The sequence below is a fragment of the Acartia tonsa genome, chromosome 10, assembly GCF_053477335.1.
Source record: "Acartia tonsa isolate MP-2025a chromosome 10, ASM5347733v1, whole genome shotgun sequence".
Classification (NCBI taxonomy): domain Eukaryota; kingdom Metazoa; phylum Arthropoda; class Copepoda; order Calanoida; family Acartiidae; genus Acartia; species Acartia tonsa.
Genome location: NC_137269.1, coordinates 5,817,709 through 5,830,937, shown reverse-complemented (window position 1 = coordinate 5,830,937; position 13,229 = coordinate 5,817,709). Strand labels below are relative to the sequence as shown.

Sequence of the window (13,229 nt, the reverse complement as noted above, 5' to 3'; positions counted from 1 at the left end):
ATTGAAATTAATTATATCTGCATTTGCATTATGAAAAATACTAATTATTAAATTATTATTTATTACCTTAATAATTTATTTCAGTATAAATATCCGAACGAATAATGAAATCTAGACCCAGCAGCACGAAACGAAGGAGCCAGCGAATACTTGAACGACGTCAACGACTTGACCCAGGTATAATATATATTGAATTCTATTTATTTTTAGTTATTCCAAGTGTAATATAATGAATAAATAATCTTTATACAAAGGATCTCGCTAACCGATGAACCGATCGGGTTCTCCTTTTTACCTTTTAATTTACCTTTTTAAAAGCGAAGCTTTTCTATAATTATGGTCGGTCCGTCCGATTTAGAAAGCGTAGCAACTCTATAATCATTACCAGAATGTCCGTACGTCCATTTTAAACATGTTGATTTTTCGTCCGAGATAGTTAGCTTTTATTCGTTAATTTTAGGCATGTTAGAATTGTCCTATCGCTTTCAAACTTTGCATGATGTAGTTACGTACGATTTAGAAAGCGATTATAATCATATTTTTATTATTACCTATTCCAAGTCTTATATATCTTGTACATATTAACCTAACCTAACCTGTACAGAAATACTTAAAATTAATATTTTAATTTAACACTCCTGCGTTTGTCCACTCCGACGTTTGGGACTCCTGCGTTTGTCCAGTCCCCTTACTTTGAAATAATAAATAAGATTTAATTCATTAAGGTGTGGCTGCCGTTCCTGTTGAACCCCAGCCTGATGGGAATCGTCGAGGACGCCGTAATGCTCCAAGAGGACAAGGTATTATATATAATTGGGACTCCTGCGTTGAGATATTTTATGATTTTGAAAAATTAACCATTTAAATTAATAGTAAATATCATACAGAATTGCTTACATGATTATTATAAAACAAGGATGAAAACATGCATAAAAGAGAAGCTCCAAAAAAATGCGTCAAAAAATCTAAGCTGGATCTTTAATTAAAATGTATTTTTTTTGGCTCTTTAATTAAAATGTATTTTTTTGGCTTTTATGGAACTAATTGTAATCTACAGAAGGGAAAATCACTGGGGATGTACATCGATCTATCGACCACCCTCCTGAGAGATTTTAATTTTAATTTTGATTTAATTTATTAAGGTCATGCTCAACAGGTTTACCAGATGGGGAACCATAATAATGTTGGTGTTGCTCCGGGCCCGGCTCCCCATCAAGCACCACAGCCCCCGCAACAACAGCCGGACCCCCCACAACAACCAGACGCCATTCCAAACCCCCCCCAAGAGCCCCCCCAACAGCCCCTCCAACAGCCCCCCCAACAGCCCCCCCCACAGCAAGAACCTCGTGAGCGTCGTGAGCGTGTCGTACCGGCTATTTTTAATTTAACTATAGGTGCGCACGCAACAGTCAATATCAACAATAATCAATTTGAATTCTATTTAAATTAATATTTATAATTTTGTAATATTATTTCATAATAGAATTCAAATTGATTATTGTTAATTTTGCAATATTATTTCAATTTGTATATACTATTTAACTATTTTTCTATTTTGTGGTGTTATCCCCCCCCCCCCCCCCCCCCCGACTAAATGACTGGATTAGGTTAGGCTTTTCTCAAATTTATACCCCCCTCCCCCCCCCCCCCCCCCCGACTAAATGACTGGATTAGGTTAGGCTAGGTTAGGTTATATGGCTAGGGGGCCGAGCGCCCGCGGTTATTTTTATTGGTGGGGGGGGGGATAAAAATTGTAAAAATCTATTTTGTATTTTCAAATTTTGTATATACTATTTTTGATATATTTATACTTTATTTACTAAATTTGCAGATTTTTTAAAGGGGTAGTTTCACGAAATGCATTTAAACTTAATTTAGTGAACCGCATATTTTATCCTGGTTAAATGGTTAAACTACATTTATATGGCATATATTTGAAAAAATTTCAATTTTCTACCACATAGTTTTTAAAATGTCAAGACTTGAAAATCGTCTTTTTAAATTGCATATATCACAAAAAAGACAATTTTAAGGTCTTGATATTTTAAAAACTACGTGGTAGAAAATTGAATACATTTCAAATATATGCCATATAAATGTAGTTTACCCATTTAACCAGGATAAAATATGCGGTTCACTAAATTAAGTTCAAATGCATTTCGTGAAACTACCCCTTTTCTTTAGTTTTAATATTTTCATTTAATTTTTTTTTCAATTTCATTGTTTCATTTTCATTTTTTAGTAGCAAATCTACTTTATATTTCTAAATGTAAATATGTCTGTCTGTCTGTCTGTCTGTCTGTTTTTTTTTCGTTTTTCAATTTCATTGTTTCATTTTCATTTTGTATTTCATTCATTTCATTTCATATTCATATTCGTGATAAAAATAAATGTGATAAGAAACTCGAAATAATACACTTTTTTATTCATTCTTATGGTCGGTCCGTCCGATTTAGAAAGCGTAGCAACTCTATAATCATTACCAGAATGTCCGTACGTCCATTTTAAACATGTTGATTTTTCGTCCGAGATAGTTAGCTTTTATTCGTTAACGATGCAAGAAATAGCTATTGATAATTTTAAATACGTGGAACGCTTACCTAACCTACCTAAGTTTTATCAAATAACTATATCAAACGTCTCTCTTCCTTGGATACAAACGGCTGCGCCCCTAGCATTTAGAGGCTCTATATTCGAACCTACCTACCTACCTACCTAAGTATATCAAATAACTATATCAAACGTCTCTCTTCCTTGGATACAAACGGCTGCGCCCCTAGCATTTAGAGGCTCTATATTCGAAGGGATATGAAAGGGCAGAAAAATAGCCTAAAACCATCTAAGGACCTATACGAAGCTGTACTGTAAAGGAGAACCATATAGGTTCAGTGGTTAGCGAGATCCTTAGCTACAGACAAACAGAGCTTACTTCTTTATAAGTTTACTAGCGGCTACGCCCCTAGAGGCCTCTAGTGGCACTTTAAATGTTTTTGTTTGTTAAAGTTAATACTATAGCTATTGATAATTTTAAATTTATGTCTTCAATTCAAAGTTAAAATAAGTACACAAATAATCACGGCAGAAACATAAGTATTTCGTAAACATATATTAATTAACGACCTAACTAAACTTTAACTATATCAAACGTCTCTCTAGCCTAAAACCATCTAAGGACCTATACGAAGCTGTACTGTAAAGGAGAACCATATAGGTTCAGTGGTTAGCGAGATCCTTAGCTACAGACAAACAGAGCTTACTTCTTTATAAGTTTACTAGCGGCTACGCCCCTAGAGGCCTCTAGTGGCACTTTAAATGTTTTTGTTTGTTAAAGTTAATACTATAGCTATTGATAATTTTAAATTTATGTCTTCAATTCAAAGTTAAAATAAGTACACAAATAATCACGGCAGAAACATAAGTATTTCGTAAACATATATTAATTAACGACCTAACTAAACTTTAACTATATCAAACGTCTCTCTAGCCTAAAACCATCTAAGGACCTATACGAAGCTGTACTGTAAAGGAGAACCATATAGGTTCAGTGGTTAGCGAGATCCTTAGCTACAGACAAACAGAGCTTACTTCTTCAATTATAATTCAAATTATAGAGCAGCATCGCAATTACAAATTAAATTAAATAAAAATAAGAAAATTATTTTTCATAGTTTTATTATTATAGCATATATATGTCAAGTTATTTATGTGGAATCTAACTAAATATTCACAGGAATGCGATCTCAACTCAACGCAACATCAATGATCAATCCATAATGATCACAGACTCATCAGAGTCATCACCTTCACCTTCGCTCGCGCCACCTTCGTGTTCCAGAACTTCCAGGATGGCGTCAATATCGTCATCATCGGAAGATGGATTTACATCGCCGGAGATATCGGGATATTCGTCTTCATCTGATGATAGATCTACTGTGCCATCTAAATTAATCGCACGGTCATAGACAGCTAACGCCTGGATAACGTCGTCACGGTAACCGTTGCATTTGGCTTCCATTTGCTGCAGAACAAGTTCATTTTCTTCGCGTGTACGCTGAGAAGATGGAAGGGCTTGGTGAAGGAATTGGTATATACCAATTCCTTCACTAAATAGTCTGATCGCCTGCATATTACGAACACTCTGAAACCCCGACCTGTAAAGCAGGTTAGATATATCTTTAAAAGATCTGTGTAGGACCTGATAATGGGCGTACCATCCAGGCATCAGGTCGGGGTATAAACTTGGTTCTGGATCTGTGCAGGTAAGAGTACGGGGGAAGTAAGGAACCAAGTCATCCATTGCTACCGGCTTGCGCCTGCGCCCAACTCTGACTCTCTGTCCTTGTTCCGCCATAATAACGATAGCAAAAATAAAACAAATGTTCAAATGTTGTCACTTCAAAGGTCTGTAAGCAAATGAAATTTCAAGGAATCATTAATTACCCCCTACAAATTTTTCTTTGTTGTTGGTTTCCAAGAAATTATTAAGATTTATAATATTCTAGATATCTTCAAATATGAAGGGAATGGGATGTGTGAAATATTTTTAACAATATCCATTAAAGCAAAACATTAACATAAATGCATTAGTATAATCAAAATTATAAGTAAGTATTCTGTCTATAAATTATATAAATACTAACATACTGACGTCTATAACCAACACAAATTATAGAAAAGCTTCGCTAATTCCTAGTATTTTGAATTTTCCATATGTTTTGTTTTGTTTTGTTTCTTGGGGGGGGGGGGGGGGGGAACATTAACATAAATGCATAAGTATAATTATAAAGTAAGTATTCTGTCTATAAATTATATAAAATAGTAATACTAACTGACGTTTATAACCAACACAAATTATAGAAAAGCTTCGCTAATTCCTATTTTCCATATGTTTTGAATTGTTAACTTATTTCTTGGGGGGGGGGGGGGGGAGGGGTCAATATTTGTATCGTAAGTTGTAACGGTCAACCTTCAAATAGGGGAGGGGTGAGACTACACTAGTATAATAAATTATAATCTTACCCACTCCCCAAGTTAAAAATTAATCGTGACCCCCCCCCCCTCTCATATATATAAACATAGTGAAAATGAAATTATAAGAATCCTTGTTACTCTATAATTAAGGTATGTCCATACGTCCCTCCGTCCGAGTCTTTTTACGGAAATACACTATATTGTTATATATAGAAAAAGATTGTTATAAATGTTTTATCACGTATTTTACAATTTTTTTGTCCATTTTCACCGCTCATTATGAATATGGGCGGAGTGGTAATGCGCGCCCCCCCCCCCCCAAAAAAAAGGGGGAAAAACATAAATATTAGGAGGGGATAGGACAGTGGACAATAATAATAATCTATATTCTATCTTTATATATTTAGAGGTGTAATTTGTAAAAATCTCATAATTTTTAACATTTTCTCCATGTAACCCCCTAAAATTGGGGTTGGTGTTGTATGTAATAAATATTAGGAGGTAATAGGATATCTGTTTAGCTCCCCCCCCCCCAAAAAAAAAAGGGGGAAAAACATAAATATTAGGAGGGGATAGGACAGTTGACAATAATAAATAATAATCAAAATGCTGAACTGATAAGAAATAATTAATAAACAATTTTAAGTTTAGGCAAATTTAGGATTATGTAATTGTAAATTCAATTGTTTAAGTTTTAACGTTTTTCTATTAGCTTAATGCTTCAAAAGACAACCATACATTGTTCCAAATGGTCTATTTATTATTCATAATTTTAGAGCTTCGCTACTTATGTATGTTTTATTAGGTAGACATGTAAGAATTCTGCTAATTTCCCCTTTGAGGAGGGGGGGAGGATTTGATGCTTAATCTTTCATGTCACACGGTCCACGGATAAAAAACAAATATATAATATCGTAACCAACCTGGTAATGGTATGGTAATAATTGGGATGGGGGGGGGGGGGAGAAACAAGATTAAATTTGGATTTAATACGATGAAATTATAGTAAATAAATTAGCCGTTAGAGGGTAAATATTTCAAATTGTTCTTAAATTTATACTTTCATCATTCATTGGTAAGAAAAGTTAAAAATTATATTTCAAGTTTTAGAAACCTATTTTTAAGAAAAGTTACATTTGAGACGAATTGATTTCACAAAGTATTCGGTAATGTAGAAAACAAACAAAATTGCTTCAAAGTTACATATTGAAAGTTGGAATATAGATATCTTCAGTGATACTATATTCTCTTTATAACACTTTATGAAGGCTTTTTGGCCAATTATATTATAGATTGATGATAATATCTGATAATATCATTTCATATGTTTTAAGTTTTAAAAACATTCTTTCGCAAGGAAGGGAAATTTAAATTTTTTAAAAAGGGTCAACTAAATAACATGACACGGATATGAAGCAAAATTGTAAGTGAATTAGTTGGAAGACTCTAATTGCAATAAAACCTACTCTTTTTGAATAAAACAAATATACAAAGTTTTTACTTTTTAATTCGTTCGTTCTTTAAGACAGATAGCTATTTCTTTCATAGTTAAACGGCTCCTCGGGGCTAAAAAAACTGGTTTTAATAATCAAACGATTGTACATTTCTGTTCTGTCTATATATCATAGTTATCATTGAAAACCAAAGAATAAAATAATAGGATGTCTGTTAATCTCCACGGATAAAAAACAAATGAAAAAAATTATATTTGATTTGCAATAAAAACTACTCTTTTTCTGTTCTGTCTACTCTATATATGTCATAGTTATCATTGAAAACCAAAAAATAAAATAATAGGATGTCTGTTAATATCTCTCTACCAAGGATCTCAAATTGAAATCTGAATCTCGTTTTTATGGTAAATAAAATTAACATATCTTCGCTTAATCGCTGTACAATATTTTTTTTTTGGGGGGGGGGGCGGGGAGGAAAAATTTATGTCACCTGATTAAGGAAGGGAAACTGGAAGGGTCAACTTAACTGAACTCACATGAGAAATATGAGATCTTCATACAGAACAATAATTTTCTATAATTAGGGTCAGTTTGTCCGTCGACTATTTGTCGACTATTCTGAACTATTTAAGTGTTATTATCCGTTTGTTATACAGTTTCAGAAATCGTTTTAATCTTACAGAACAATAGCTTTTTTATAATTAGGGCTGGTCAATCTCCGTAAGAAAGCGGATAGCTTTTTTCATTTCTGGTAATGTAGGCATTTGCTTCCTGTATCCGTTTGTCATAAAGTTTCAGTACTAGTTTTTATGGATGTTTTAATCCTTGTTAATATTCCCCAATATACAAGGTATATTGATAAAAGCGTTTTTTTTTTGGGGGGGGGGAACATTTATGACCGCATAAAGCTAAGGGTCAACTCATGATACAGGAAATATGAGACCTTAGAGAACAAGGACAAATCGTTACAATTTACAAAACTAACTCCAATCCAAATAAAATAAAAATATTTATTTTCATTTTATTTAAGTCAACATAGTTTATTTATTTATTTAGATTATTTATTTCATTAAAGTAAAAAAAGTTATGATTATTGTTTTGTTAGTATGTTAGGTTAAATAATAAATTAGTACATATTACTTGAGTTAGAATGATTAATACATTATTTAATGGTTATTGGTGGTTTATTTTTTAACTTTTCTTTCACTTTATGATATTAGCAAGTTTGATATATGGTTGAGTTGAAATGTAGAAGACAGTAAGCAGGGTGGAGGGTTGGATAATGTAGGGTGTTGGATCTTTGGAAGGTGGATTATTATAGAGTAGATACGCTGAAAGCCTGAAACAAAAAATCTTAAGTCTTAACAGCTATGTGAGGGAGAGGGGGGGGGGGTGGTAATTTATCTATCCTTTACAACCCTCTCACATACTCACACGACAATACAAATACACATAATAAATACTAGGATATGACAATGAAAGAAAAATCGAGATTTTTGGAATAAAGAAAGGGGAGAATAAATTATTTAAAAGTCTTATCTATTATACAAATTTTATATCTAAGTTTTCATATTTATTGAATTGTTTACAAGTAAAACTGATATGGTTCTGATATCGCAAAAACCAATCAACCAATATTATTTTTTTATAATTCATTCTAAAAAAATAAAAAAAACTCATCAATATTTAATTTTTAAAGTTTTCATATTTATTGAATTGTTTAAAAGTAAAACTGATATGGTTCTGAGTTCTGATATCGCAAAAACCAATCAACCAATATTATTTTTTTTATAATTCATTCTATAAAAATAAAAAACTCATCAATATTTAATTTTTAAAAAAAATTGTATAAAAAGTAAAAAAAAACACTGAGAAAATATTAGGTGTAGAGGTTTCGTGTTTTTTCTAGACAGCCATATTGGCTATTTTTCCAAATTTTGACGAAACGAAAAAATTTATTGGAAAATATCAGTAAATATTAACTTTCAGGATCGTAAAAATTTAGAAAAGATTTTAATATTTAGGTTTCCTGTCCAAATTCAACCCTTTCCCTAATTATTATAAACGTCTTTGGACAGTTAGAAAATAGGGGGAATATTAAAGAAATATTGACCCGAGAGTTTCAAATTTCCATCGTCAAAGATCTATTGAATAGATTTCAAGTAGACATATTCTGTTTAAATCTATTTTTATACTTTTTTTTACATATAGGTGCCTATCAAGCACAATACCTCCTTTCCTTTTTTAAAATAATTTTAAAACAAGGGAATAGAGGTAGTTTTTTCCTAATAGCTAACCTTTGCGAGAATCGAAACCTTGCGTTGCCTATACCTACTCTTACTCTATTAGACTAAAATACTAGAGGGAGAAAGGGTTAAATAACTGTACCTCCCCATCGCAACAGTCTTGTGCAACATTCCTATTGGGTCATTGAAAAATAATTTAGAAGCAGATGAAAGAGGTCTTTGAAAAATGAAGGAAGGTAGTTGTCTTTATATACATCTATACTATAGATCTGTTCTTACTCTAACCATTCGTGGATACCCAGTACCCAATATAACCTAACCTAACCTGACCTAACCTGGCCTAAATTAATTATTTCAAAAAAACTAGAGGCCACAAACCTCTTGGGATAATTCAAAGCGGGGGGGGGGAGGGGAGTATATCAGTTCTAGGGATGATTTCTCTTCTTAGAGTAAATAAAAACTAAATCAGGACCTAAAAAAAATCACTATAATGGAGGACCACATCAGAACACCCAAAAGAAAGACTCACACAAAAATACAAACACCCAACTTCTTTTATATAGCTTTTATAAGCACATGTGGAAAGTGAAGGCAAAAATGTCAAATTTTGCAAAACTATTTTATGAGTTGATCTATTTGAACTTGACTAACTTCATTATGCTGATTAGAATTCTTAAAAACTTAAAATAACTTTCAAAATCACTCAGCGACAGGTACAAATATAAATGATAATGTTTTTCCAATTTGGCTTCGAATCCAATTAATATCCGCTGGATAAGAACCTGTTCTCAGACGTACTGAAAAAATCATATATCGTATTGTTGTATTATAGCTAGTTTTATACAAATATAAAAATAAAAAACATAAAATAAAACCAGTTTTGTTAGCCCTGGATTTTGGTCCCTCGGGGCTAACAAAACTAGTTTCAATCTTATTATTTTTAAATCTAATATCCGCAGAAAGCTGTCTATAATAATAAATTTTGTCAAGCATAGTTTGAGTCGCAGCTTAAATTGGCGGATTAATTTTTAGAAATACAAAGAAAATTTTTGAACATCCAACTCCTTAACGGAAATCGTACAGATTGGGGGTTGGGGTGCTCAGGATTTTGCCAAGGGGTTTCTTATTTACCTTAGGAGGGGGGGGGGGGTAATTAAACAATTCGCACTCCCAAGATTACATCTCACATCAGTATTGCCTTTTTTATGAAAATGCATGTCTGTGTCCATTTATGTAAACTCAATGAAGGTAATATGAAAGGATGGAAATGACAATTTTTTCTGGGTATTAATCAAGGCTTCACCTAGCTTACCAACTGATAGTAGAATAGTTTGAGGGGGTGGGGGATACAACTCCTGAAGTAATTATCTAGTGAAGGTAAATATATTTACCTCATATCATGAAACGTAGAACACTTTTGGTATCATATAGACTCTTAAATCCAAATTTATACTTTATTGTAATTTTCAGATAATAGATAATTTAGGGGTTCAGTAACAAAGGGAGGAGTAGATTGCGCTAAAAATCCGTAAAGGTTTTAAGGCCTAAAAATAGTAGTAGAACGGTAATATTCACTAATTATGTGTATTTCTTATTGAAAAGAACTATAGACAATTTTTTTTAAAGTTAACTTAAATTTTCATCGTTCTACTACTGTTTTTAACTTAAAACTTACAACCTTTACGGATTTTTAGCTCAACCTACTCCTTTCCTTTACTCGATGGCAAAATGTTGTAATTTGAAGTTAAAGATTCAAAACTTAGTATAATAAGTATTTATTTTAATCCAAGAAAGGTTTTGTGATTTGTATCTTCTCTTTCTTTCTCTTTTCCTTTCTTTTCTTTTCTAATATTAATATCTTTCTTTTATTCTATTTCTTTCTTTAAGTACATGGAAGTATTTAATATGTTTCAGATTATCCTTACAAACTTTACTACAGTTGGTGGATATGATTGTTAATTGTTTCAAAAAAGACTGTTTGGTTTTCAGAAGACTTTTACATTTCAATATTAGTTTTACTAAAAGCAAGAAAGGGGTGAGGGGAGGATGGAGCATTGTACTGAAAACTATGTTGATTCCAAAGACCCGAAACATGCGACTTTTATGGTATCTTGATTGTTTGGTTCAAACTAGCGGTTAAAAAAATATACTATAGAGATCAATTATTTTGTTTTTGCATCATTGTGGATGTCCCTAATTTGTCTACAAGAGAAAGAATTTTTTTGTTTTTATCATTGTAATGTGGATGTCCCTAATTTGTCTACAAGAGAAAGATATTATTTGTTTTTATCATTGTGGATGTCCCTAATGTATCTACAAGAGAAAGATATTATTTGTTTTTATCATTGTGGTGTGGATGTCCCTAATTTATTTATAAGAGAAAGATATTATTTGTTTTTATCATTGTGGATGTCCCTAATTTATCTACATGAGAAAGATATTATTTGTTTTTATCATTGTGGTGTGGATGTCCCTAATTTATCTTCCATTGTCTTATCCCTTGAAAAATAATATCCCTGACTGTCTAAGAGTGGCTGCATGAATAAAATCTATTTTTGACCAGGGATACGGGGATATGTTAATGGAAGCTATCAAATAGGAAAATTCATTATCACTACAAATTATTTAGATCAATTTTGGAAGAAGTATATTCTCTGCCAGTAAACTATCTCTGAATCTGTGAAGCTTTACATGGAGGCAGGGGGCATTGGGCTGTTTATTACACTAGTCCTCAAAGTTTTGTAATAACATTTCTTATTCTTTAGCATAATAATTTTTGGGGACTTTTGATAGGTTGGTACATTAAGTTGCATCTCTACAACAATTTCAACCACTGATTGTAACATACAGTAGGGTAATTTTGTGTATCATCATTGAGGTACATCAAATTATCGGCCATTGTCTTATCCCTTTAGATCCCTGGAAGCTTTATCCCCCCAGGGGAACGATTGACTTTACTATTCTCCAGTTAACATAAAATTTATTTGCAATTAAAGTTGGCATTAAAGTTTGAGACTGCCTTGCTACCAGGAGTTTAGCTACTTTACATGTTGAATAGCGGCTGCACCCTAGCATCTAGGGGCTCTTTATTCAAAGGGACACAAAGGGGTTGCTATCAAAAATAGCTTAAAACCATCCCAAAACTTAAACTTGAAAATGAAATAGCCTAAAACCATAACAGGACTTATTTGAACCTTACCTTAAATAGAGAACCCAATCAGTTTAGAAGTTATTGATATCTTCAGCTTCAGGCGAAAAAATCTTACTTAATACAGGGTCATTCAAGAGAAATTATTTTTTTAAAAACTTAATTATGCATAGAAAATAAAACAATTATGTAAAATTCTTTATATATTTGGAAAACCTATTATGAGACATTTATGTTTCAAATAGTTGAAAATGATTATTTCAACAAATTATGTCCTAAAAACCGGTTTTTCCAAAGGCCTTTTTTTCGAAGATTTATTGATTTAAAGGTTGTAAAAAAATGTGCACCTTTTTGAAATTCAAATTGCGCGGCTTGTGTTAATAGTAGAAAAATGTTATGCATATCGTTAGAATCGCCATAAGCTCTATTTTTTACTACGTGAAAACCTTTCCAGTGCTATGCATGGTATAGGAGCTACGAGGTAAAATGTTCCAATTTCTTAAAACTTTTTAACCTTTTTCTCAAATTTTTCAACGTAGCTCCTAAACTATAAAAAGCACAAAAACGGTTCTTATATTTTCAAAAATTAGAGCTTATGACGATTCCAACGATATGGGCAACATTTTTCTACTATTAACACAAGCCAAGCAATTTGAATTTCAAAAAGGTGCACATTTTTTTACACCCTTTAAATCAATAAATCTTCGAAAAAATGGCCTTTGGAAAAACCGGTTTTTAGGACATAATTTGTTGAAATAATCATTTTCAAACATTTGAAACATAAATGTCTCAAAATAGGTTTTCCAAATATATAAAGGATTTTACATAATTGTTTTATTTTCTATGCATAATTAAGTTTTTAAAAAAATCATTTCTCTTGAATGACCCTGTACAATAATATAATTTAAAAAGTTTGCATATAATAAAAAAGCCTTTGTAGTTATGTCTAAGTGTCCGTCGGTCTGTCAGTCATCATACAAAATATAAATATAAAAAAAACTTAAGTAAGGTTTCGTGTTTTTTCTCCAATATTTCTATTCTTTTTTTTAACAAATGCTTTCTTTGTCCATATTCCCATCCATGATTTTTTGTGCCTCGCTACTTATGGATATTGTCCTTCTTGTTTAATATAACAAAATAGCTCTCTGGTATTGCGACTTAAATGAACAAGGATGACAACATCCATAAAAGCGAAGCACTGAAACGGTAGGACAAACGGACATTAACACTTATATAGTGTCAGAACTGAATAATCAGAATATAAATGTCGAAGCAAAATTGAAAGTAAATTTGTTTAAAACTGGTTGATACTGGATAATGTTTATGGACATACTTACATTTTTAGGACTTGATTATAGAGTTGCTTCGCCTTTACATTATACCTTATTGTCCCAGGAATCAATATTTAAA

The 13,229-nt window shown here is 32.0% G+C and overlaps 1 protein-coding gene across 1 annotated transcript; it reads right to left on the bottom strand.

The window, feature by feature from the left end:
- Positions 1–2,493: 2,493 nt before the first annotated feature.
- LOC145330405 (uncharacterized) lies at positions 2,494–4,351 on the bottom strand. Its single transcript, XM_080175043.1, has 2 exons — positions 2,716–4,351; positions 2,494–2,609 (listed from the first exon to the last, which is right to left on the bottom strand). Exon 1 carries the CDS (start codon positions 4,349–4,351, stop codon positions 3,764–3,766), a length of 588 nt encoding a protein of 195 aa, XP_080031169.1. The 3' UTR covers positions 2,494–2,609; positions 2,716–3,763.
- Between the last annotated feature and the right edge of the window lie 8,878 nt (positions 4,352–13,229).